Source organism: Crocodylus porosus, unplaced genomic scaffold, assembly GCF_001723895.1.
Source record: "Crocodylus porosus isolate Cpor-Errol unplaced genomic scaffold, CroPor_comp1, whole genome shotgun sequence".
Taxonomy (NCBI): domain Eukaryota; kingdom Metazoa; phylum Chordata; order Crocodylia; family Crocodylidae; genus Crocodylus; species Crocodylus porosus.
In genome coordinates this window covers 8779466-8804477 of record NW_017728911.1, presented here as the reverse complement: position 1 = coordinate 8804477, position 25012 = coordinate 8779466, and the positions used below count along the sequence as shown (strand labels likewise).

At 39.5% G+C, this 25012-nt stretch overlaps 1 protein-coding gene across 3 annotated transcripts in view; it reads left to right on the top strand.

Moving 5' to 3' along the window:
• Positions 1 to 24549, top strand: part of TLN2 (talin 2) — a 247679-nt gene extending 223130 nt beyond the window's left edge. For all 3 annotated transcript variants that reach the window (XM_019533415.1, XM_019533414.1, XM_019533416.1), the window contains 6 exons: positions 2927 to 3051; positions 9973 to 10098; positions 13504 to 13566; positions 13668 to 13850; positions 17429 to 17554; positions 19442 to 24549. In XM_019533415.1, the coding sequence (XP_019388960.1) occupies positions 2927 to 3051; positions 9973 to 10098; positions 13504 to 13566; positions 13668 to 13850; positions 17429 to 17554; positions 19442 to 19570 (752 nt within the window). In that variant the 3' untranslated portion in view covers positions 19571 to 24549. The remainder of the gene's footprint in view (positions 1 to 2926; positions 3052 to 9972; positions 10099 to 13503; positions 13567 to 13667; positions 13851 to 17428; positions 17555 to 19441) is intronic.
• Positions 24550 to 25012: the final 463 nt, after the last annotated feature.

Here is a 25012-nt window from a genome sequence, read left to right as displayed (position 1 = left end):
AGTTCAGTTGCAAAGGTGTAGTCAATTCTTGTCAGTAAACAGTATCTAAACTATACTCATGTGGTTACCCTCTCCTAAGTGTGGCATTTAATTGTTCTAATTTTTGTTTAATCCTTTACAGATATTCACTGATTATAAAGCTGCAAAAGACCATTATAATAATCTGATCCGACCTGCTGTATTATACAGGCCACAGAGCTTCCATTTATAAACTCCTGTTTCCACTATAAGACATAGGAAAAGGTCCAATCTTGAAAATGTCCAGGGATGGACAATCTTCCCAAAACTTTGGAGTTGTTCCAATGGTTTCTCATATTTACTTTTGTAAACTTCCACCTTATTTCTACATTGAAGAGAGCTTTCTGTTAAGATTCTGTTCTGAAGACATAGTTATCCTTTCCCTTTTTTTAAGCTGAACAAACCCTAGGAGCTCCATCACTGTGAGCCACATCTTCTAGTCCTTTAATTATTCTTGTGACTCTTCTTTGAAGTCTTTACAATTTTTCAGTAGGCTTTTTGAACTGTGGACACCAGAACTGGATACAGCACTTAGTGGTCTTTCTGATGCAGAATGCAAATGTAATAAAACCATCCCCACTCCTGCTTGAGATTCCTTGTTTGTATATCCAAGGATTATTTTATGCCTTTTGGACACAGTTGTGCTGGGAACTTCTGTTTAACTAATTATTCACTATGACCTCAATTTCTTTTTCAGGGTTGCTGCTTCCCAAGAGAGTTCCCCATCCAATAAATAAGGCCAGCATTCTTTGTTCCCACATGTATGACTGAGTATGGTCATACTCAGACCCAAATTATCAGCTTTCACCCGGCTTGCTGTGCAGTCTAGATTGCACTGTATAGGTGAACGGTCCTCCACATTATCTATCACTCCGTCAATCTTTGTCTTCTCTGTGTACTCTTAGTATTTTACGTGGTTTTCCCCAGGTTGTAATAAAAATGTAAAATAATGTAAGGTTAAGAAACAATTTGTAGAGGGCATAACTAAGAAGAAGCATGTTCGGTGATGGTTGTCTATTTACAACTATATTTTGTGACATCAGCCAATTTATAATTCATTTATTTTGTGCCATATTGATTTTGCATTATTTTAAAATGTCATATGGCAGCAAGACCAATGCCTTGCAGAAGTCTAAGCTGCAAAGTTAGTTTGACAACATGCATTCTCAGTAAATTCACGTTGACTGACATTCATTTCTCGCTCCGTTTTAATTCTTTATTAACTGAGTCATATATCAGCTGTTCTATTATTTTGCTCACAATCAGTGTTACACTGAAAGGCCTATTATCCTTACATTGTCCAATTTATTAGTTTAAATGTTGGTGCAACATTGGCTTTCTCCCAGTGTTCTGGTGTTCCAAGGTTTATTGAAAATCATCATTTGTGGTCTGGAATACTCTTCCAAAACTCTCAGAAGGAAATTATTTAAACCTGCAGATTTAACTTTATTAGCTGCTCCTTAACATCCTTGTGAGTTAGAATGAGAAGTATTTTATCATCATCATGTGACACAACTGCTTTTTTCACAAACAGAACTAAAATATGTATTGAAAACTGCTGTCTTTTCAGTTGGCTTTATACCATCTCCACTTACTAATAAGCCAATACTATTGTTAGGGTTCTTCATGTTCTAATATACTTTTTGAAAACTTCTGCCTTTTTGTCCTGAGCTCTAATAGAAAGTGATTTTTCTGTGTCCTTTTGCTTATCTTAGCAATTTTCTACACTTCTTCACCTTTGATTTGTGTTTATTATTATCAGCTTTACTTTTTCCCTTAATTAAATTTTTATTTCTGATTTTTTTTTTTCTCTCAGTCAGGTTTCTGCATTTTTCTATTTCAGATTATGGTGTTTTAAGCATTTGATATAAATATTTCTAAGAAGTTTCCAATTAGCAATAACATTTTTATGTTTATATTCTTTTTCTCATCCAGTTAATCTAATTGTTTTCAGCTTTGGCTATTTCAGAACTGGCCATTTTAAGACCCAGAGTTTATCAATACTACTGGTCTGACCTTTGTTCTGTTTTCACACAACAAATATGATTAAGTTGTCATCCCCTGTATATAACATAATGCTATTTTTCAATTCTTTGATCGGTTTCTAATTATCCATCAAAATGAGTCTGATCCTTTAAGTTGCATGCAGTACTTTCTAATTTAAGAAGTTGTCCTTTAACACTTAGAAAAAACTGAGGATGTGTTAGTGTAGGCAGCATGAGACTTCCAGCACGTCACCCAGAATGAGGTTACATTAGTAATGCAGATTTTTTTCCCCTACACGTTAGAGAGAGGTGCTCAGGGAGCAGGATGACTTGCTCTCAACTGCAGTTTGGTGGTTCATAGCAGATACCAGATAGTAGTCCACTTTGTCCTTCATCTGTTAGGACGTTGCTTCACAGGAATGCAAAGTATTTTCTTCAGATTGGTCAGTGACTCAGAAAAGTAATACCGTTTTTGACAGAAGTGCACCACTCAACCTTTCCTAAACAAGCTATTTCCTCTAATTTTAACATTCCAGTCATGCAGAACTTCCCACTGGGGGAAGTACACTAGAGCCTGTTCTAGTAACATCCGTGATTACACATGGTTAGTCGCCAGGATAATTCAACTCCCATTGGGCATGATGTTTGAAGCTACTGTTAAGAGCTGTTTTTGCCTTTCATAAGTTTTTAATAAGTCACTTGTATAATAGAATATTGCTGCTCAATGTTGTTACCATTCTGTCATAGTTTTTCAGTCAGCACCTTAAATTATAGTATTTATGCCATTATGGTATTAAAATGGGCTCTCCATATTGCGCACACTGTGTGTGTGACACTTAGTCTTGAAGTGTTACAGTGAATTAGCTCAAAAAGGCTGCTAAGATTGCCACTGAAATCATTGTCTTCCCCTGTATTAATTTCAGGCACAGAGTGGGTGGATCCAGAGGACCCGACTGTCATTGCTGAGACAGAGCTGCTGGGGGCTGCAGCATCAATTGAGGCTGCAGCAAAGAAGTTAGAGCAGCTGAAACCAAGGGCCAAGCCAAAGGTGAGTATTAATCTTGCACATTTTTTTGAAGGAAACACAGTAGAAATGCAAATAACTAGGGCATTGCACTATTACTGCTGTTTAAAATATTGGGATGAACAGTCAGTCTTTACATCACTCTCAGCAGATGTCAGATGAAAAAACTGACAAGCACATTGGGTTTGACTTAAGGCACTAAGATGATTATTAAAGGAAACTTGATGGCTCTTTCAAGTGGTGGGTTTGAGAGCAGTAGACTTGAAAATGTAAGGAAAGGAAAGGAAATTTCTAGGAATAGAACTTTTTATTACATTTGTTTACGAAAGATTTTTCCTCAAAATGGCTTCTGACACATTCTCTGATACTTGAGTGTTTGTGCATTGCTCTGTGGGAAGATTCTGGCTGAAAGTTTGGGGAAAGGTAGAGGGAAGAAAGAGGCTGGTGTTCTGTCTTTTATAAGCTGATCTCATAGTTTTTGACTTGTGGCAAAATGAGACCTCCTTTCAAACTCTCTATTTAATGTTAAATGCCCATTTCTGTAACTTGACAAGGTCCACCACGAATATGTTAATAGTCTCATATATTTCAGATATACTCCTGAGTATATGAAGTAAAAGAGAATTAACCATTTGCATATGTGGCAAAGAGGGAATAGATGGTTATTACTGTCACCTGAAGCAGTGTGCACAGTTCAGGGCACTGGACCTCATGGTATTGTTATACTTTACAGAGCAGAAGACTTGACAGGTGATGGAATAAATCATTGTATGAGCTAGAACTGGACCTTTTTTGATCAAAATTATGCTGTGGTTTTATAATTAACTTCAGTAAGCAACTCTCCTTTGCATCTTGTACTAAGTGGCTTCCTAGATTTAGTTCTAAATAAAACAAATGAAGTCTTTAAAAAAAACTGGGTTGTTAAGAACGTCCACCATCAGAGTGCTGTGTTCAGTGTGGCATGGTATTTTTCAGCCATTTAGGAACCTAAACATTAAATGGATGCCCTGGGTTGCCTCACTAGGTGAGCAGTGGTGTTGTCTTCTTTTGGGGTACTCTTTTATTTGAGTAATAAGAATAAATAAGCACATGAAAAGCAATGCTTTTCTTTGTTCTACATTTTTTTGTAACTGGTACATTCATTTTTTTACAAAAGAAGATGGTCCTTTGTAATGAGATTCTATAGGGCAGAGGATACAGGCTGATTGTGAGGATAGGATGAGTCCTTTATCACATTTTCTACACAATCACTGCACAATAGCATCTCTGAGTTGCCTAGTAACCTTGAAACAGTTCTCCTGCTAACATCTAAACCACTTCAGTGGTCATTGTCATATTACAATGAATACAAATGCTACATCTGCTCCTCATTTAACATGTTAATTTGAGTATCCAGTCTGCCTGTGCTTTATTGTTTTGTTTCTTTGTCATTTTGTGCAAAGCATATTCATAGTTTTTAACTCTTCTGGGGATAAAACGTCTTTTCCTTGTAATTCAGTTTGTTCCCTTTCACAATACCTGTAATACAGGTGAAAGGTGTTGGAATGACCACAGTGGATAGTTCAATTCACAGTTCATCCAAAAAGCAGCAAAAACATGGGCAACGTCAGTATGAATTTCTCAGTGCTATCCCAATGGCATATTTAAATTCAGATCAGCAGATATTACCTTCAGTGGAGAACATTTTTTAGGTACTTCCATCTCTAAAGTTCCAGTCTTTTTGGCTTCTTTGTCTGTAAGGCATCTGTCCCTTAAATCTGGTTACGGGCAGTGTTAGGATGTGGAAGACACCCAAACCCATGGTCCTGATTTTAGACTGAGGGCATCAGTTTTCTTATGCCAGTTGTACCAAATACAGATACTTAGAAATATCTGGAGTGGATCAGACCAGTGGTCCATCTAGCAGCATTGCACCTCTGACAGTAATCACTACCTGCAAGAAAAACTGGGATATGTCATTAAAGTATCCTGCCTGCAGGGAAAGTTTCTTCTTCATTTCTGTTAAGTTAATAATTTTCTTTATGCCTTGAAGTACAGTAGTTTAGATAACTTCCATCACTCTGATGGAGTTTAGGGGAAGTTTTTGTCTAGTTTTAATCCTCCCAGTTCTAACACTGTCTGCATTCCAGTTTTTATGAACTTAATCATGAAGATGAAACAGTAAAACCCAAAGGACTTCTATTATTTATATGTGAGTTTCCAATTCTGGTTCCTTTTTTTATTCAATCTTTTAATTCTGTTCTCTATATCTTATTATTGTGTTCCCCATCATATCCCCAAAGAAATGTGCCCTCTCCTATGTTGAGAAGAATAGAATAGGGCAGTTGCTTTCCAATTTAGGAGAATAATTCATACTCCAGAGAACATTCTCTGGTAATGCATTGATCTTTACACTACTGTTCACATGTTATTGTGCAATATTCATTCTTTCTGAGTTGAATCACAGGGATGCAGTTACAGAGCAGACTGAACCTGGCACCTTTTAAAGGTTGTTCCCTTCATGAATAAAAATGCTTCTTAGATGGTCAGATTATTAACCCAATGCCCAAGTGATATTTAAGTAGTATTTGTCCTGTTTTTGAGCACGTGTTTTTGTGACTATTTTGAGGAAGATTCTCCAAAGTATCCCTTGATACACTACTTCCTCCTTCAAGTAACACAAGCCCTCCTAATATTCTATTTGTAATGTTTAAGGAGAAAAATTGATCTGCTAAACTGTTCATTAAGCAAGTTATGCTTCCTTTGCAGCATAATTATGCATTTATACTGACTGTGTATACTTACTGGTGGGTTTGCCTTTTGTATCAGGTCCCATCCTTTCCTGTTACAATATATAACAATGTCCTTGTTGCATAAAAATAACACTTGGTACAAAGTAACTGCCCAAAATACTTCTTAAAAAAGAAAAATTGTTTATTTCATCAATGAAAAAAATGTTTAACACTTGGAAAAAAAATAACTGTAGGGAAATGATGCTGTGGGTTAGGTACATTAGTAGGTAGCATTGGTGTATGTACACTGTATTACTGTCTGTGCACTTTTGATGCCTCCAGGCAGGCATTTGCCTTCAAACCCAAGGACAAGGGGTTATGTCATTAGTAGCTGATAACAGTTCCCTGCCAATAGCCTTCAGCAATTTTGTCCTCTTTTTTCCCCAAGATGAATCAAACCTGGATGCCTTTTCTGCAGGACTCTGTGTGATATGTTTGATATATTAGGTTGTTATTTAATCCAACTATATATCAAACATATTCCTACAGTGTCCTGCCCTGTCTCCGGGGGTTTATAAAGTAGTGAAAGGCAATATGAAGGAATACATTAAATCACAAGCAGGTTTAGAAGACATCCTGCAGATTCTTACTCTAATCTGATTTTAAACATATACAGTAAAGTGCTTCTCTCAGCAAACTTGCTTTTGGGGAAATTTGTAAGTTGGGTAGGATCTTTTCTAATGGACAGCAGCCATACAAGTACTGAACCTCACAGGAATGGTTATTGTGTTACATGGTGCTGTGCAGTATCTTCTCCCTTTTCCTTTTTCTGTATGAAATAGAAGCTGCAAGGTGCTTCAAAAGGAACATGGTTTGTCTTCCAGGATAACTTACAATGCTTGGCAATGAGTTTGTGGGTCATTCATTCTACTACTGATCCTAACTTCATTCATGCTGCCCATTGGTATTTGAAGGATCTTGTAGGAAACTGGTTAAAAGTACAAAAATGTCATTCACAGTAATAACATCAAAGTTTATGATGACTTTAATTAAAGTAAGGATGTGGAAATAAAGATCTTGATCTTGTGGGTTTTGGTTTTTTGCAGGGTTTTGTTATCCCATCCTCATGAACTTAATTTCTAAAGTAATCTAAACTGCCATCTCAAGGAACTAAAAGGTAGAATTTTCTACCATGGTACACATAATGTACGATTACACATGATTTTATGTTCACACGAGTTGAGAATTGCTGTAATTTGAGAGCAGCATTGATGAATGTGAACCAAAACAATTCATGACATACTCCTCCAAGTAACAGAAATGGGTAGAGAAATAGTTCTTAAGTCTGTTTTGCTGCACTATCTTCAAGTATTGTGTAGTAAACAGTGTGGACATCTCATTTCAAGATACCTATTTCAAACCATGCTGCAGGGTATATGAAAACAGACATGCCTTCCACTGTGCACAGCACGAGAAGCTCCCATGTCAGCCATTGTCATCTACTCTGAGCATGTCTCAAGCCCCAATATGTGCCTGGCTTCAAAGTGTGAAAGGCCAAAGAAACCCAAGACCAACCCAGGGAGGAGGAATGGGCAGAGGAGAAGACAGAAGCTCTGAAGTGCTATCTAGACCTAATTGAATATTTACCTTTAAAAATGTTTAACTAAATCTGATTTTCCATAGAAAATCTCTACTTTCTATAGAAATGTTTTGCTCTCCTCCCCCCCCCCCAAAAAAAAAACAAGCAAACAAAACCCACAAAACTGAAAATGTGCAGGTTCAGTTTTATAGACATCAAGATTTTCTGCAGAAAATCTTAGTGAAAATATATTTTAAAATAACGTTGTTAGATGCAAAGGGGAAGAAAACATTTTTCAAATAGCTCTAATCCTAATAGTCCACTTATCTGGTAACTCATGTGTAGCATGAACTTAAATAGTTTCACTGTAGCCTTTGCATTGATGCAAGCTCTGATTTCCCTGCAGTCCCTTCAAGCTGAATATTTTTACCTGCATTTACATGCACAAATTCAGCACATACAGCTGTTTTTCTTCCCTGTCTTTGGGCCAGAGCTCAGCAGCTCAGGAAGTGTGTTTAAGTATGTTGAGAAAGTACTGATATGATCTTAAGGATATATCTAATGCAGCAAGTAAATTGCAGTCTGGAAAACCGTCTAGACAGATACTGAAATTAATAGATCAAAGTCATAACAGTGAGTATTTTATTAGGCTTTATGAACAAATAAAATCCCTGATAAAAAAACTACTTAGTGATTTGCTTACTGATTTAGGAGATAGCCTACCTTACATCATTCATTTAAAAGTTAGTACATGTACTATTTGCATTATGTGGAGTAATTCTTGACTTAGTCATCTTTGCTAGTATGGAAGTAAGCTCCTCAATTTTAACTTGACAATATTCTTTAATTTCATATGGAAGTTAAAACTGTGATATGTTGGGGAAACTGAAACAAAGAAGACGACACAAATTCCAGCAGAAATCATAAGAGAACTGCTGGTTATCACAGTGAATTGTTAATTTCCAGTTTGTTTTCCTTCTTCCCTGCCATAAAAACGTCCTCTACAATTTGGCAAGTGTTCTTCCACCGCAAAATGCCAGATTTGTGCTGTTCCAAAATGACAGAACAAAATGTTAAGTAATTGTCTGCTGTTTAGCAAATATTGCCATATGAATGTGGCACTTCTCACTCAGGAGGACAAGGTTCCTACTCAAAGGATGTTGAAATCTTAATTTGCTTCAGCATAAACAGGGTTCAGGCACAAGAGGGGATACACCACCAGAAACAAATCTATTTTGAAAGACAATAAATTTCTGACATCAGATGTCATTTATTGTCATTAAAGGCATTACTGGAAAGATGTCTTTAACTCCCATTGTCACTAATAGAATTTTGCATTAAAGACCAAAATATTTTCCTAAGTTCTGTTTCATCAGCTGTTTATTCATTTTCTTGTCTGGATAGACCGTTACTTTTAATATATGTAGATGTTGAGACAAATATGTCCAGTGTTTTAACTGCTTCCCCAGAGCCTACCATGTTCCCAACAATATAAGAACAACAGGATAATTTTGTCTGTTCGCTCAAAAATCTGTTTAGCATAGAGAGGGGGGGAAAGCCCATCTGCCTCAGGGATTCCTGTTAGCATATGCATCACAACATGCCTATGTTATCTTACTCTTTGTATTGCGTTGGAGTCCATTTGGTGTGTTTTGGTCAGAATCAGTTTTAAAAGAATAGACCCTGTATCAACAATGACATTTGTGATTTAATTGTTCAGAAACTAGTATATCTCAATTGGGGCAGATAGATATAATTTTTGTATGCATTTAAATGACATTATTAGCTTTTCTTTTAACTTGTATACATGTGTATGTCCATCTTTAGAAAACCATGACATTTGCAGAGCAATATTGACTGTTTTCGGTCAATATTTTTCTACCTTCACACAGTAGAAGCATTATTAGCAGCAATTAATCTTTTTGTTCAGTACATGCTTTTTAAAACATGTTTTGATGCTTGAAGTGTTGTCCCCAAACCGCCCTGTGGCATCTCATAACTCCTAAGAGGACTGAATTCAACTACTTTCCCAATACTGCTCTTAGAAAACTTGATGGCACTTGGAAAGACTGATTAAATGAGTGGGAATACTTTATATATAAGTTCTGCTTTTCATTAGAGATATGCAAAGGAACATTGTTTTGTAAACCATAAAACTTTTTAAAGTATTTATGTATTTTCTTAGCAAATATAGTTATCTGCTTTGTTAATGTAATGCTCTGTAGCAATCAAAGGAAACAAACTACTTTTCATGCTACAAAGATAATACTGTATATGATAGCAAGAATTCCATTTCAGGCTATTTCTTAATGTACATTTCTGAAAATAGTTTTGAATATTTTAAAGATAATCAGGAAATCAGTGACTTTGCCTGAAATTTTCTTTTTAAATAAAATATGTCGCTTTTATTTTACACTAAAGTTGACTCACCAGAGCAATATTACTTTCTGGTTAAGTGAACAGTTTGTTATACTGTTGCTTTCTAGCCTAGAACACAGGAAAGTCCTTCCTAGAGTACAAATATTGAAGTGTTTCTTCTTTCTCTCTGCGACTGGGTTAAAAAAAATGCAGTTTGAGGCCATAAAATACATCCTGGGGGATGAAGAGAAACCACTGCTCTGAATTGTGTGTGACACTGTTCTTTTTTGGTTATAGCAAGCAGATGAAACTCTGGATTTTGAAGAACAGATCCTGGAAGCAGCTAAATCCATTGCAGCTGCTACCAGTGCCCTCGTCAAGTCAGCCTCAGCAGCCCAGAGGGAGCTGGTGGCACAGGGAAAGGTGGGTAAACAGGATAATTAAGATAGGAATGAAAGAAAAACGTTTAAATTGAAAAGCACAGAATTTTCCAGTGTAAGAATAGTATGGAAGGAGCTCTGGGATCACTAATCAAAATGTAAATCATGCCAGAAGTTATTGAATCGCATGGCCCTACATTGGTTTAAAAATCTGTTTGTTTAAACCTAGTAAACATAATCAGGTATTTGGCTTTCAGATGTCTCAGCTGTTTCTTATTAAGAAGAGCATTTCATGTAATGGAGGGCAATGATTAAGGCTAGTAATGTATAGTCCCATAGGACATTCTGGGATTTAAAAAGAAACATCATAGTAAACAATAAGGTTCTGGACTAAATTAGCAAAGCACCTCAACTAATTGTGCCTTTAGGATTTGTTGTGCGATTCAGCTGGGACATGTGTGCATGTAAATGAATTGCATGCAAAGGGACATATTGCCAGGACAACCAAAGAAGTGCTTACAAAATGTCTCTTAACTGTCCATTTGGTCTTGTCAGCATCAAGCATCAAGTGCTTTTTAGTTCATTTCCATTTCTCCTTTTTATGCAATTTGCATAATTTGAAAAGAATTTAAAATCTCAGTAGCATCCGGATCTGCAGCTTTCAAGAAGAGTTTGTTGTTTTCTATTTATTGTTACAAATTATATTAAAATATTTATTCTGAGCAGGCTGTGCCATTCAGCCATGTCACAAAAGAACCGTTCTGTTTTATTCATCTGTGGTTCCTCAGGAACTTGTGTTTGGTTCCAGTGTGATCACAAAGCAGTTGTTTGGGAACAGTAACAAAGATCCACTATAGCGATAGTTATTGAACTTTTTAAAAGCACAAAACACTGAGGGCTCATCTACATGAGACTTTACTGTACAACTAAAAATTTCAGTGTCTACATGTGCAGCCCTATTAGGCCACAGGAAACTGATTAACTCTGTCACAGATTAGTATTTGTAAATACAAGTACTGTCTTGCAGCAGAGTTCTTTACTGTGCAGCAATGTACATGTAGGTCCCCGGGGCTGGCCAGGGCTTGAGGGTACTTCAGTGCAAGGCTGACTGCTAGCTAGTGCTGTTGAGCCAGGTCAGAGCAGCCCCGGGCTCCCTGCCAGCTCAGGCTGCTCCAGTCCAGCTCAATATGCTGCTATTCTGGACACACATGTAAATGCAGTTCCAGGGAGTAATAAACTCCAGAATGATGCATGCCAGAGTTTTATTTGCATTAATTTCATGTGTGGATACGCCCAGTATTAACAAATAGTGACTGAAATGTGACAGTATAGTTGGGGAATGAATTTTTTTACTTACCTTATTGGTTCACTTAGATTATCGTACTCTTTGCCTTTATCTAATACAGCTTGTTCACATCAGGTTACACTATGGAAGTATCTTTTCTTTTCTGTTCTCACAACCACTGCTGAAGAGAAATACAACTTAACCTGGTGTCAGCCTTTAATATTTACAGTAAATTTAGTCTTCTTGTGGCTGCTTCCTTGGACACACTTCTGTCATATACTTTTGAGACTGAGGGTAGCAATGCTTATGCCATATTTCATCATAGCTCAGAAAAATTGCTTTAACTACTCTAATCTCTCTTATACAGGAAAGCCATTGCTTGCATTCTAATATCAGTATACTTGTCAAATGTATTGCCATATTGGCAAAATTATTCTGTTGGTTAAAATGAGAAGACTCTTTCTTGTTTTGGCCTTGGCTTTCCCATATGGACAAGTTAAATCTAAAGACCTGGAATTTAATCAGTGAGTCACTCTTAGTAGTAGTAGTAGATTGCCTGTTGGCAAGATCAGCTAGGTTGATCCAGGAAATAGTGCAGAGCTGTTTAAGGTAGAAATGAAATAGAAGCAAAATCTTGTCTCTGAATACCCTGAAGACTCAGAAACCAAAGGACAAGTGAAAAGACATTATTTTTCCAATCATCTCATTTACGATACATGAATGCATGAGGCAGTTGTACTAAGATCAGGACACAGAAATTCTTAGTGCTATACAAATGTACAGGAAAGCGTGTTCTCTGCCTCAAATTTATAACCTAGCATCATCCATCAGGAGCTGCAGAACTCATAAGAACTTTGTCTTTTGTGCATGGTGGCAGTTAAGTAATGTAGCATAATGCTGGAAGTGAAAAAAATTCAGTAACACTTCAGCAATGGAATGAATGGTAGGTATACGTGGTGTACAAGGGAATAAATTATTTTAAATGAATAGTAATTCCCGGCCTCCTCCAGCAACTATTGATCAAGCCAAATCCTCAGCTGCACCAATCATTCCCTTCTTTGGGTTTCTCTAAACTTATTCAAGACTGGAGGTCCCGAAGCATATTGGCAAAATAGATCATGACTAAGGTGAGACTAACAGTGGAAGTCCTCTTATTTCCATGATGGAAACTCATCATTAAGTGATACGGTATCTTTGTATTAGCACAAATCTGGGACCTGATGACTTCTATTAGCATGGAAAATGTAAGTCAGGAATTGGCTTCTGGCTTTTAAGATCCCATGGTGCTATTATAAAGCAGGATCATATACAGGGCCGTGCCGCGGGGGTGGAATCGAGGCGACTGCCTCGGGCCCCATGCTTTGGGCTGGCGCAGTGGTGGCATGCCACTCATGCTCCCCCCCCCCGCCAGTGCTGCCACCGCTGATAGTTTCTTCAAGTCTGGGATCGGAGCGGGGCAGGGCCCCACATGGGCTGATTTGCCTCGGGCCCCTCACCCTGCTTGGGTCACCTCTGGCTGTGAGCCTTGTGAGGTATGGGTCTGGCACTGCGTGTGCACCCCTATGGCTGAGAACCTCCCAGTCAGTGGGATTCCCAGCCACAGGGGATCACCACCCACTGCCAGCCCCGCAGCTGACAAGGCTTGCAGTAGTGGCAGTGCTGTCAGTGGGGAGCTTGCAGCAGGAGGAATGCTGCCCACCCTGTGAACCTCGTAAGGTCCGGGACTTGAAGTGGAGGTAGTGTTGGGAACACTGCCACCGCTGTGAGCAGAGCCATCCCTAGTGGGGGCATGAATTGGGCCAACTGCCCCAGGCCCTGCGCTTTGGGGGGCCCTGCAGAGCTGGGCAGAGCAGCAGTGGTGCAGAGCTGGGCGGAGCAGCGGCGGCGCATCCAGACACTCGCTACCCTCCTCCCACTGCTGCCGCCACTGATGGCAGCGGTAGCTTCTTCGAGTCTGGGATCAGAGCAGGAGTGGGGCCCCGCATGGGCTGATCTGCCCCGGGCCCCACACCTTGCTCAGGTCAGCTCTGATCATATATATGTAGTTAGACACCTATCTGTTTTCATTTTCAGAGACTTTATTGTCTTTGACTGAGTCTAAAACAAAGCAGAACAATTACATTTTATGTCTTACTTTAAGCTAGTTTTGAATTATTTTTCCAGGTTGGAGCAATCCCTGCAAATGCAGCTGATGATGGACAGTGGTCTCAGGGACTTATTTCCGCTGTGAGTAATTTCCCTTTTTTCCTGCTCTTTAAGGTTTTAAACCAACCAGAATCTTCTGCAAAAAAGTAATATCCAACTAAAATACACTCCTTTGCTCCTAGGCTCGGATGGTGGCAGCTGCAACCAGTAATCTTTGTGAAGCAGCTAATGCTTCAGTACAAGGTCATGCTAGTGAGGAGAAACTCATCTCATCTGCCAAACAGGTGGCAGCCTCTACAGCTCAGTTGCTTGTGGCTTGTAAGGTGAAGGCTGATCAAGACTCTGAGGCCATGAGGAGGTTACAGGTAAGGGTGCTTTTAACTGACATAATGCATGTTTGTATAGCAGAGTAGCCCCTGCTAGCATCTTTTGGATGAATCTCAAAAATCAGTAAGAAACTGCCTAACCATCACATCTGAGTTTTATCTTCCCCAGCAGTGGAATTGGTTGTGCTTACCAAGGATGCAGCATTTGTACATTGTTTTCTGATCACTGTGGCCATCATGTTAAAGATGGATGAACTCCCCTAAAAATGGTGTGTAGAGTAGCCTGTCCCAAGCACTTGTGTAGGTAGGATATCGTGACGTGACAGAATTCCACTGTGATTTCAACAGAGACTCGCAAGCTACCAGTGCTGCCTTCAAGACCAAATTGCAGTCAAACACTGTATTAGCTTCTGTTAGAAGTAGCATTTAGATTTACTGTAACTGGAAGATATGGGTGTGTAGGGAGGGGACTGGATAGCAGGTTTATTGTAGGCATTTGGACAGCTCTTTCTGTATAATTGGCTTTGCTGTTGTCAGTGTATATTTAGCCAGACATCCTGATTTTGCAAACACTTGTATACATTCTTGACTTTATATTATGCTCATTGATCTTCAATACATGCTAAAGTTTGCAGCACAAAGGATCAGTTTTCCTTTTGTTCTTTGCAGTGGTGACATGTAGGGAGTGCACGGGGGTGCATGTGCACCCTCTGAGAGCACTAGTAAACCCCTGGCAGCTGCGTTCCCGGGCAGGGTGGGCAGGTGAAAGCACTGGTGTTCCCCATGAGAGCACTGGCTGGAGAGTGCACCAGGAGAAGCGGTCCCCCCACAGTGGACCCAGAAGTGCCAGCAGTGCACCTGGCTGATCCCTTCGTCCCCACACCAGCCTGTGGGATTAGCTGCCCCCCTGTCGCTGACTGTCCACTGTGGAGGCAAGTGCCCCCTGACTCAGCAGGCACCAGTCGCCCATGGTTCTCTGTGAGCTTCATGTTGAGGGTCTACAACTAAAGCATGATCACCTTACAAGTGACTTTTACCTTTTGACTGTCAGTCCTGCAGTTTCATCCTGGTTTCTAACAGCTGCCCATAGGTACTGGTTACAGATAATCACTAGGAGGAGAGGTTCTGCAGTTAAGTTGCATCTTTGATAGCAACGTGATCCCCCTTTTTTCACTACTTTGCAGGGATTTCACTGATTAGGACTTAGTAAATTTTCAGTGTGCAAGGAGGATAACATCAAGTTCACCCTCATAACTGTCGTGGCTTAAAGTTTAACAGGACTAAAACCTAGCATGTTTATTTTAGTTACTGAAGTCAACAAGCATTGGTTTGTTGACTCCTCTCTGGGTGAGAGGAGTCTGCTTTAAGCTCATTTTTCAAATCACCCCTGTGATTTTAAATTTTGAGGCAGATGTAGGTTGTCTGACCCAAACACAAAACAATAGCATGTTAATGGTATCATTAGGAAAGGGAGGGAGCTCAGATACATTTGTGGGTTGATGAGGGACTTATGAGCTGGGTTTGTCCTGGGTTGTGAAAAGTTATCAGTAACTAAAGGACCACTCCATGTGTAACTTGTGCTTTCAGTATGTAAGTGGCAAAATGGGAGAATAATAGAAACAGAATGCTGGTGCTGACCATAACCTGCCAGACCAATAAGGAATAACTGGGTATTGGATCATCCTAGCCAAATTTGATTGAATAGATATCCTCTACACAAAAGTGGGAGCCTGAGCCCAGTGAAAGAGTTGTGTCGGTCGGTGTTGTTTAGCAAATCTTTTGACTGGGCCCATGCTGAACAGAGGAAGGAAAAGCAGTTTGTACTTGAAAAATATATTCTTTAGTAGAGTAAAAGTACTTGGTGAACATGTCAGAATTCTGCACTGGTGGCTTTTGCAAATACCTGTGTGTTTCTGCTAGCTGTGTCTGCAGCACATTTTTCATGGAGCTTCGATCAGTAGAGTGTGGAAGCTAGGAGGTATTGGCTTCTTCCTTTGCACCTACACAGATGCACACTCCTTTGGAGAAGGAGTTTGAGCAGTTTCTTGCAAATGCAGCTTTGGAATGAACTGCACTGAGGAGGCTGATTCAAAACATGTATAGTTTGGGCCCTGGGTGAGGGGTGCTGTCGCGCCTGGGGGGAGGGGTGGGACTCTCCAGACAGGGCACTCCATGTACTAGGGGAAGAGGAGCTGTGCGCTGTGGGGAGCAGGGGACCCACCCCTCCTAAGCAGCCCCAGCCACACAGTCCCCACACATTGCATCCCTCCACACCCACCCCCATCCCCACACCTGATCAGTCCCTCTCTCTTTCTCTCTCTCTCATTCTAATTGTGGAGGAACATGGATTTTGGTGTACTTTAAAAAGTAATTTTGGGATACTACTTTAGCAGTCCATTTGGCATAAGGGGTAGTGTCCCCAGATGCTAATTGCCCAGGCCCCAAAAGCTCCTGAGGACAAATAGCCCTGAGCTGCTGGCCAGGACAGGTTTTTAGACTGCTGGCTCTAGCTTCCCTTGGCTACAGATCTGGGAGGAGCCAGGCAGGGTTATTTTGCCCCGAGTGGCACAATTTGCTCCATACCAAAGTTTATGTCTGGGCACATGCGCTGAGACAAAAAGTCCTGGCTCAAAGGCACTCTGAGCTGCTGCAAGCTCATGTGCCTGTATGTGTGAATGAGTTCAAAAAGCTGGAGAATCAATACTCTACATCTGTCCAGTTCAATGCTGTACGTCTAGCATGCACCCCTGCCTCTGTCAGAGACATGATACTGGGCTAGATGAACCGTTGGTCTCATTCAGTATGGCACTCAGTGACAGACAAGTTGTTTGTTACCTGTGGGTGCAAACCAATACTTGGTTTGTAGATTAGGCATTCCCCACATACAGTACTGTGGCAGAAGTAAAACTCTGGCATTCAAAACCCACCTTTCAAGTAAAGCACATCTTAGTAGATAGCAGGCATTCTATTTTCATCTTTTCTTTGGGTGCAATGGAATGATATTCCTTAATGATATTCCATACGTTAGTCCTTCCATAAGAGAGAAAGTTAGAGGGGCCCATCTAAAATGATTCCTCCTGGAGTCTGCTACACAAGCCTCTGAAAATTGAAAGGAAAGATGCTTCTAGGTGTCATTCTTCTGGCCAGTCTCTTTCCAGGGGTAAGCCAATATTCCACTCTCGACTCTGAAGTTGTCATGATAAAGGCAATTCCTGCTGCTGTAACATTTATGACTGCTGGTGCAAAATTTACTGTTACTGCCCTTCAGGACTTTGTTGATTTAAAAATATAGCAGTTTTTATTAAGACAACTGTTAAAAATGGTTGTTTGAATTTCCATTTCTCTCTTCTTTCCTCTAAATTTGCTGTGCACCCCTGTGTTATCAGCTGAAATCATTGCACCATTTCAAACTATGAAGATGATGTCTGAGTTTGTGACTTGTTTCCAGCTTCCAATATGATGTGTATTCACCTCTCCAGCATTGATTATTAGAGATGCACCGAGTGTTTATTAAGCAGACAGAGTCTTCCTTTGGAGTTTACTGTGAAGCCCAGAAAGATTCACTTTCCAAGAGTGCCTTCATATTTGTTGTAACTAACTTCTTATCTCTTTTGTAGGCTGCAGGAAATGCTGTCAAACGAGCATCTGACAATCTTGTTAGGGCAGCCCAAAAAGCAGCATTTGGGAAGGCAGATGACGATGATGTGGTAGTCAAAACCAAATTTGTGGGTGGTATTGCTCAGGTTAGTATGAACTGTGAGATTCTCACTAATAGCTGTTCCCAAAAAGCCCTGCTGTATGCAGCATGGGAACTGATTGACCAGATACCATATTGCAGAATATTCAGTACTGCTTAAACTTTATTTTAAATAACTTGCCTCAGTACATTTCTATTAAATTCAAATGGACAAAGAGTACATTAAAAAAGATTGCATGATATGTCCACTGTACCTTGGATGTATGTTATGGCATTGGTTACCACTGTCTAATATCCCCTCTGTTCTTAATATGATGATATTCTGTTGCATAACGAATGGGTTCCCCCTAAACACTCTTAGATTTGTTTAAATCTCTTGAAACCTCAATGGCATAATAGATTATAAGCAGATACTCTTATAATGAAGTTATAGTGATGAAAACTGGTGATACTTCATTAGTGTAGTTTTAATATACTCAGGAAAATAACTTGTAAGGCTTTGTTCAGTATCCATGCACTATGTAGAATCAATACCTCTTAGGAATAAAAACTGCTTAAACAGCGATTCCTATTAAAGTGAAACTTGCCTTTGAGCAAGTCTATGGTACAGTAGTATGGTACTCCTAAATATAGGAAGATACTGCAGGTCCCTAAAGCAGAGAATGTTCATATTATACTAAAAGGTAAGACTGAGAGAAAAACAAAAATAGGTCAGTTGATTTCATCTGTCTTTATCTTGCTTCTATCCACTGGTCCTTTACATCACAATTATTCTGGTTTGCATCTGATTGATGGGCCATCATATTAGTGACACGTTGGTACAAAATAGTAGGGCTGTGAGAAACAGCACCATTTCATTTCAATTTCTGTTTCGAAGGGACAGTGTTTCATTTTGTCATTTCATTTCAAAGCATTATCCCATTTTGTTTCGTCAAAACTGTTTTGCTGTTTCAACGTGTTTCAGCATTTCGCCCATAGGCTATAATGGGGAATCAGGAAAATGCTTAAAATGTTATCATTTTTTGCCTGATGTGGATGAAAATTGCAGGAATGGTAGTCCCTTCTGAGGGTATGAAGCCTGCCGATTTTCAAGGAGATAGATGCAGAGGTTTCTGGGAAACTGCACCTCAGGTGGCTGACAAGCACAACTCATGTCACTTGCCAGCAGCAGCAGCCTCCTGTCATCCTGTGCACAGATCCAGGGGCCCGCACCCATGGAAGGGTTGTGGAGTCGTACCGGACTTCTCCCAGGGGTGCAGGTCCCTGGATCTGTGCTCGGGATGACAGGAAGCTGCTGCTGCTGCTGCTGCGGGGGAACAGCACTGGGCACAGCCTGCACCCAGTGCCAGGAAGACTGGTGCTGTTGCTGGCTCGAAGCAGCAGCAGCCTCCTGTCTTCCTGCATGCAGATCTCGGGGCCCACACCCCCGGGAGGGCTGTGGGACTGTGCCGGGCTCCTTCCAGGGGTGTGGGCCCCTGGACCTGCACTCAGGATGACAGGAAGCTGCCAGCGAGACCAGTGCTGGACAGCCCACAAGGCTCAGCTCCATGAGGCTGGCAGATCCACTCAAAGTGCAGCCCGGTGGTGGGAGGCAGGGGAGAGCCAGGGCTGCATCCTCCTCCTGGCACCAGGCTGAGCTCTGTGGGGCTGGTGGAGCCAGTAGGAGCGCAGCCCTGACTCCCCCCTGCCTCCCACCACTGGGCTGCTTCAAAACACAAAACATTTAGAAACTGTCAAAAAGTTTCAAGTGCAAAATTTCACACAGCCCTACAAAATACCAGCATAGATAGCTGACAGAATAGGCCTTTATGCTTCAAAGCTTTGCCAGATTGAAGCAAAGCAGTCATTTTCTTGCTCTGTACTGATGATATCCTCAGCTGCATTTAGTCTGTTTATTTATTCTGTTCTGTACTCTTTGCTCTTTTGCTCCTAGATCATTGCAGCCCAGGAAGAAATGCTGAAGAAGGAAAGAGAACTAGAAGAGGCAAGGAAAAAACTGGCTCAGATCCGCCAGCAGCAGTACAAGTTTCTACCCACAGAACTGAGAGAAGATGAGGGCTAGCCTGCTGAGACATTTAAAAAAAATAAGCTAAAGGGGACAGTACAGAGAGCTAATCTGACAATATTCTGATAGGCCAAGCACTTACCTAAACAAACTGCCTGTGATAGCTTTGGGTGAGCAGAGGACAATAAACATTTGTCCTTTCTCACCTGTTCAGCTAAGGTGCGCAATCATAGATGGTACAGTGTTAAGCTCATCATTCCTGTTCCTTCCTTCCCTGACTTTTGTATCTCAGGAGAGAATGCCTCACTTTTACAAATGATTATAAAATCAGTATTATGTCATTATCTGAAGCTAAATCTATTTATTGTCCTTTGACGTGCTTGTAAGACATTCATAATATTAATAGGAAACCAGTATGAAAAATCATTAATGTCAGAAATATCTACCAGTATGAAAATAGTAGGGTTTTTTCTCCTTCCAACAAAAAGACCGTGGTTAAGTAGATATATTTTTGAGAGGAAAAAGGCACATAAGCATGGATTCTAAGGAGTTTTGTCCTTTTAACAGTGTTATATAGCTGGTTCATCCCCAGATTGGAGGAATCATCTTTGTACTGTTTGCACTAGTTTTCTTAGTTCCTATCTAATATCAACCTAGCTTCTGCTTGTACAGTGTTTTAGTCACAGTTCTCTGGCCTGCAAAGTGTGGCAACATCCATTCTTTTCTGAGTTCAAATAGACAAAGAAATGAAAACCTTGTTATAGTCTCAAAAGTAGCAGGTTTGTGAAGGAAAATGCTTTTGAATTATATACCTCTCAATGTGCGACTACTCTGAGAATAAGAAACATACACATGCTTGGACTGAATAAACTTACCTGGCTCAAACTGTTTCTGCTAGAATGTATGCTAGCTGAAGAAGAGAAGTTCTCAGCACAGCAGAAGACTATCAGAATTCTTCCTCCTTTAAGGATTTTGTTTCTTATATTTTGTTTTCAAATCAAGGGTTTTTGTAGAAAACAGTAACTAGTGATTCACAAAAGGCTCTCTTCTGTAATGTGAAAGAACCTCTGAACAATTGGGAGTTCATATAATCTCAGTTTGCATTGATTCAAATGCCTTTCTCAAAAGATCTGCACTGCAGAGAAGGGATAGCAGTTACTCTGTTTCGTTTTGAACTGCAATAGGTACTGTATGTTTTTTAAGTTTCTGTAATGTGGTATAAATCCACAGTATAGACTACAACAATAGCGTGACATCTTTCACAGAATGGGTAGGGGCAATAACGTATTTTATCCTCTCTGATTAAAAACATACTAAGCAGAAACTGGATCTAGAAAACTTACTTATTTGAACAGCTGCACAAACACCCTTGCTTTTAATCATGGTTTCCCCACACACTTCCACCCTAGCACAAGCCCCTGAGAAAATAATGTCAAGTCCATTTGAGGCAAATAAAGTTGCCCCTCCAGTCCTTCTGAAAGCCATGCTGTCATTTTAGATTTCTCCCAACTACTTCAAACTGAGCCAGTTATGTTAGATACGTACCCACCTAATTGTCATTATTGAAGAAGTACTTGTCATGTAGACTTAAACGTAACCCTGTAGTGTTAGGATTATCTTTTTTAAATATTGCTAACTTTTGCTTTAAGTTACTTGCATGTAATATACATATTGGGAATTCTGTCACACTAGCATAAGTATATAGTAAAAATGAATAGAAAATGAATAAATATTAAAATGTACAAAGATTATTACGAGTGTTTGTTCTCTGATGCTGAAGTATTTCAGACTCAGTAGAATTGTGGATTCTTGGTAACTGATGAGAGAGCAATTGGCAAACCCTGTGTAGAATTACTTTAATATGGGCAGATATGGACTGACTTGGTCGTGTCCAAATTGAGCCTCTGTCCTACTTGTGTAAAGTCAGGTGAAACGGGACTGTGAACATTATGTACAGCCTTTCTGCACACAGGCACACAACTGCCTCCAGAGAGACTCCATGATGTGTTCTACAATTCTAGCATTAGCTCTATAGGTTAGATTTTCATCATTACTTTGTGCAGCAAGTTCTTTGGGCAGTGACAAAAATCCATCTATGTTAAGAACTCTCAAGACAAATGACAAAATTGTCTTTTTTTATTTTAAATAACATGGAAGGCTTGAAACAGAATTTATTTTCACAGGACCTAAATACACATGGTCTCATGATAGGATCTTCTGCTGCTGTTCCTCATTTAGGATGCTTGGGTTCTAAATCGTAGTTCTTTCTCTTGCTTATCTGGATAGCTTCATATTTTAGTCTATATTCTAGTCTTTCTTTTTGGAATGCTCTGAATCATGGTAATTTGTTTTACCTGTTGGTTGCTATTTTACATGCTACTTCAGTTTTGACCTTTAAGTATCCTATGATTTACGTACTGTAAATCCACTTTCCTTAATGCTGTACCAGTATTTTGTTGTGGTCACTGTAATGTCATAGCTTTTAAGCAGAAACACAGTAAGAATGGTATTTGCTTGTTTTAGGGAAAAGAGTAAGCCAAAATAGTAAAAAGATTAAATTAAATACAGATACTCTACTGATAAAATGTTTACAAGCTTGTAGGAAAAAAGTTATGTTCCCATCATCCAAGTTGCTTGGAACATTAATTTAATTATTGTACCTAAGGTATCATTCTTTCCTCACTGAACACTACTCCATCTCACCTGAGACACCGTATTGTTCGTACCTTTCTTCCCCTTTGACTTGTGGCCAACAAAGGAACCACAGGTAGATTGGGATGCACAACAGAACAGATGTATTATTGTTAGCTTATGTTTTGGAAGTACCATTGAAATCCACATTAGAGCATTTATGGTATTTAAGAAGTGGTATAGTTATTTAGTGTGAGGAAATCACAAACCAGGATAAGGGCTGGATGAGTATTAGTCTTCCTTGTTTGTCTGTTCTACTAGGTTTAAAATTTTGAAACAGCAAACAAGTGATACAGTTTCTTGCCATCTTCATCTAGACTTCACTTCAAAAAAAATATAGAAATTAAAAGCAAAATGCCTCAACATTGGCTGTTCACAAATATTCTAGTCCTGTTTTATTTACATGTCCAGATGATAAGATGGAGTTGGAAGAAAGAGACCACAGTTTGTCTAAGCTTTACTTTCTACACCTGTAAGACTGAAGTTAAGGAAAGGGGGGAAGTTTAAATTAAATTTGAGCTCATTCTTTCATTTGTCCATTTCCCATTAAACTCCTGCTTTTTCTCTGGCTAATTTCTGTTGGGGAACACATCAGACTTTTGACATGAATTATCTTTTAAATTTGTTTAGCACATAAACATAGCTTCATACCAGATCTGACCTTAGAACATGCTGATGATGACAAACATTTCCATCAAGGAACATGTCGTGTTATCTTTTTGTACCATAGTAAATTCATTAGATATGCCCCAAAGGAACTTTTTGGTTTTTTTGATGGGTTGATTTTGGTTTGTTTGGGTTTTTTTAATCAGTACTCTTGGAGCCTTTTGTGCCTTATGTCTTGTCAGAGCTCCTGCCCTAATGTAACTTTACTATGCACTGAAGGTTAGCAAAAGGAGATAGTGTGTATAGGTATGTGGAATCTAATCCTCCTTCCCTAGGCAGTATTCATTCTAGAGCCAGCTCTTTATATACAAGCAGTAGGGCACTGATTTAAAATGCATTCATGTCACTTGTGTTTGCCTTCATAGAATTCACATGGCAAATACAAAGCAAGTACTCTTCTGGGTAATACATGTTTATCTACCTGCTACTGATTGCCATATTTTCTTACATGCAACAAATAAAATGTGCACCTTATTTTAGAAAGGTTTATTAAAGAAAAAAAAATCTTTCTGTGAAAATACTGGTATGTAGCAGCAGGTAACTGAGTAGCAGCTTCTGCAGCCTGCGCCTCTGCCAGGAGCCAGAGGTGGAAGGAGAAAGCTGGGGAGTGTCCAGAGCCAGCAGTTATGGAGCCCCAGGTGCTGCACTGCAGTTACTTTCACTTCTCCCAAATACACTCTCCAGAGGCAGAAACGCTTATTACTCTTAAGTCCTCACGTACAATGTGCATCCCAGTTTCCCACAGCTGAATTTTTGAGGGGAAAGGTCCATGTTATATGCAGGAAAATACAGTACTATTTTCCCTGTACTTACAAGCTAACACACTAGCTTTGGAGAAAACTAATTAGTTAGGTGCTAATATTCTTGAAACAATGTTCTATTGTAAGTAACATCTCAAAGCAGAAGATATTAGAAACCCTGCTGAATTGTATCTTACCCATACAAGAGATAAGTGGTATTCAACAATGAAATTCCTCTCTACCTTAATGCACTTAAGACTATGAATATAACAGATCACACAGGTAAAACCACTTACTAGTGCTTCGGAACTTAATAAGTTTAAGTGAGCATCTGTCTTTCAACAACAAAAAAACAGTCTGTAAACTGGATGTGGGCTAAGAGGGTTACTTGTTGCTTCAGTGCGTAAGAGAAGCCTAATATCAGCTCCATGATATAGGTTTCTGTTGTAACTTCCTTGTATGGCAACCACGCATCTTTCAGTGTAGAAGTAAAGTACATATGATAGACAACTTTTTCATGCACTGTATATCATTCACATGTTGCAGTGTGATTCCTATAAAAGACTTTGTTTGCTTAGCCAGTATTCCTGTCCATCAGTGGAGTAATATATTGAGTTGCAAGTAATTAGAATGGCATTTAGGTTGTTGTTTTTTTTTAAATCATACCAGTCTGGATTTTTTTTCTATCTGAAATTTGCTAATTTTATTGGTATTATTGCAGCTGAAAAACTTTCCAAGTGAGACTGTTTATATAAAAGTGTGCTTGCAAGGGTGTGGGGTCTCATCCTGCATCTCAACTTTCTCATAGAGCTTTAACCACAAGCAAAAGCATGAAGGGGTTTAGCCATACTGTTACACTGTATGTATGCTATTTATCTGGCCACAAAAAATATTTTTTGTATTCACTAAAAATAAACTTTTGAAGGAATGACCACTCTGCTTTTGCATGCGTGTGTTTGTGACCTGCATCCCATCTCTTCCCACAGGTTAGCATGCGAGAGGGCATAAACCTTATTGGGGTGTAGAATTTTTCGTTCCCTCCAATCTTCTTTGTGAGGGGAAGATAAGCTTATATAATCCAAAGCTATCTTGCAGACAAATAAGCTTTCAGCACCCTCTTAAGTAATTAGTTGTTACATGTTAAGTAAGTAGTTGTTACATGTATAAAGTAGTAGTATACTAAAGTCAGAAGTATCAATAGTTAGGTTGTTTGGGATTTTTATTTTTTTGTTGCTTTAGATATACTTCTGCTTCCATTTCACTTGGGTTTCTTCCGTGTCAAATTGAGAAAGTAACAAAGCACCCTGGATGCAATTCTGCATGTGAAGTTTTATGTGTCGTAGATAATATGTAGCAGAATTGCTTACAGGTCCCTAGCAGCTATTAAAACAAGTTTGCTGTT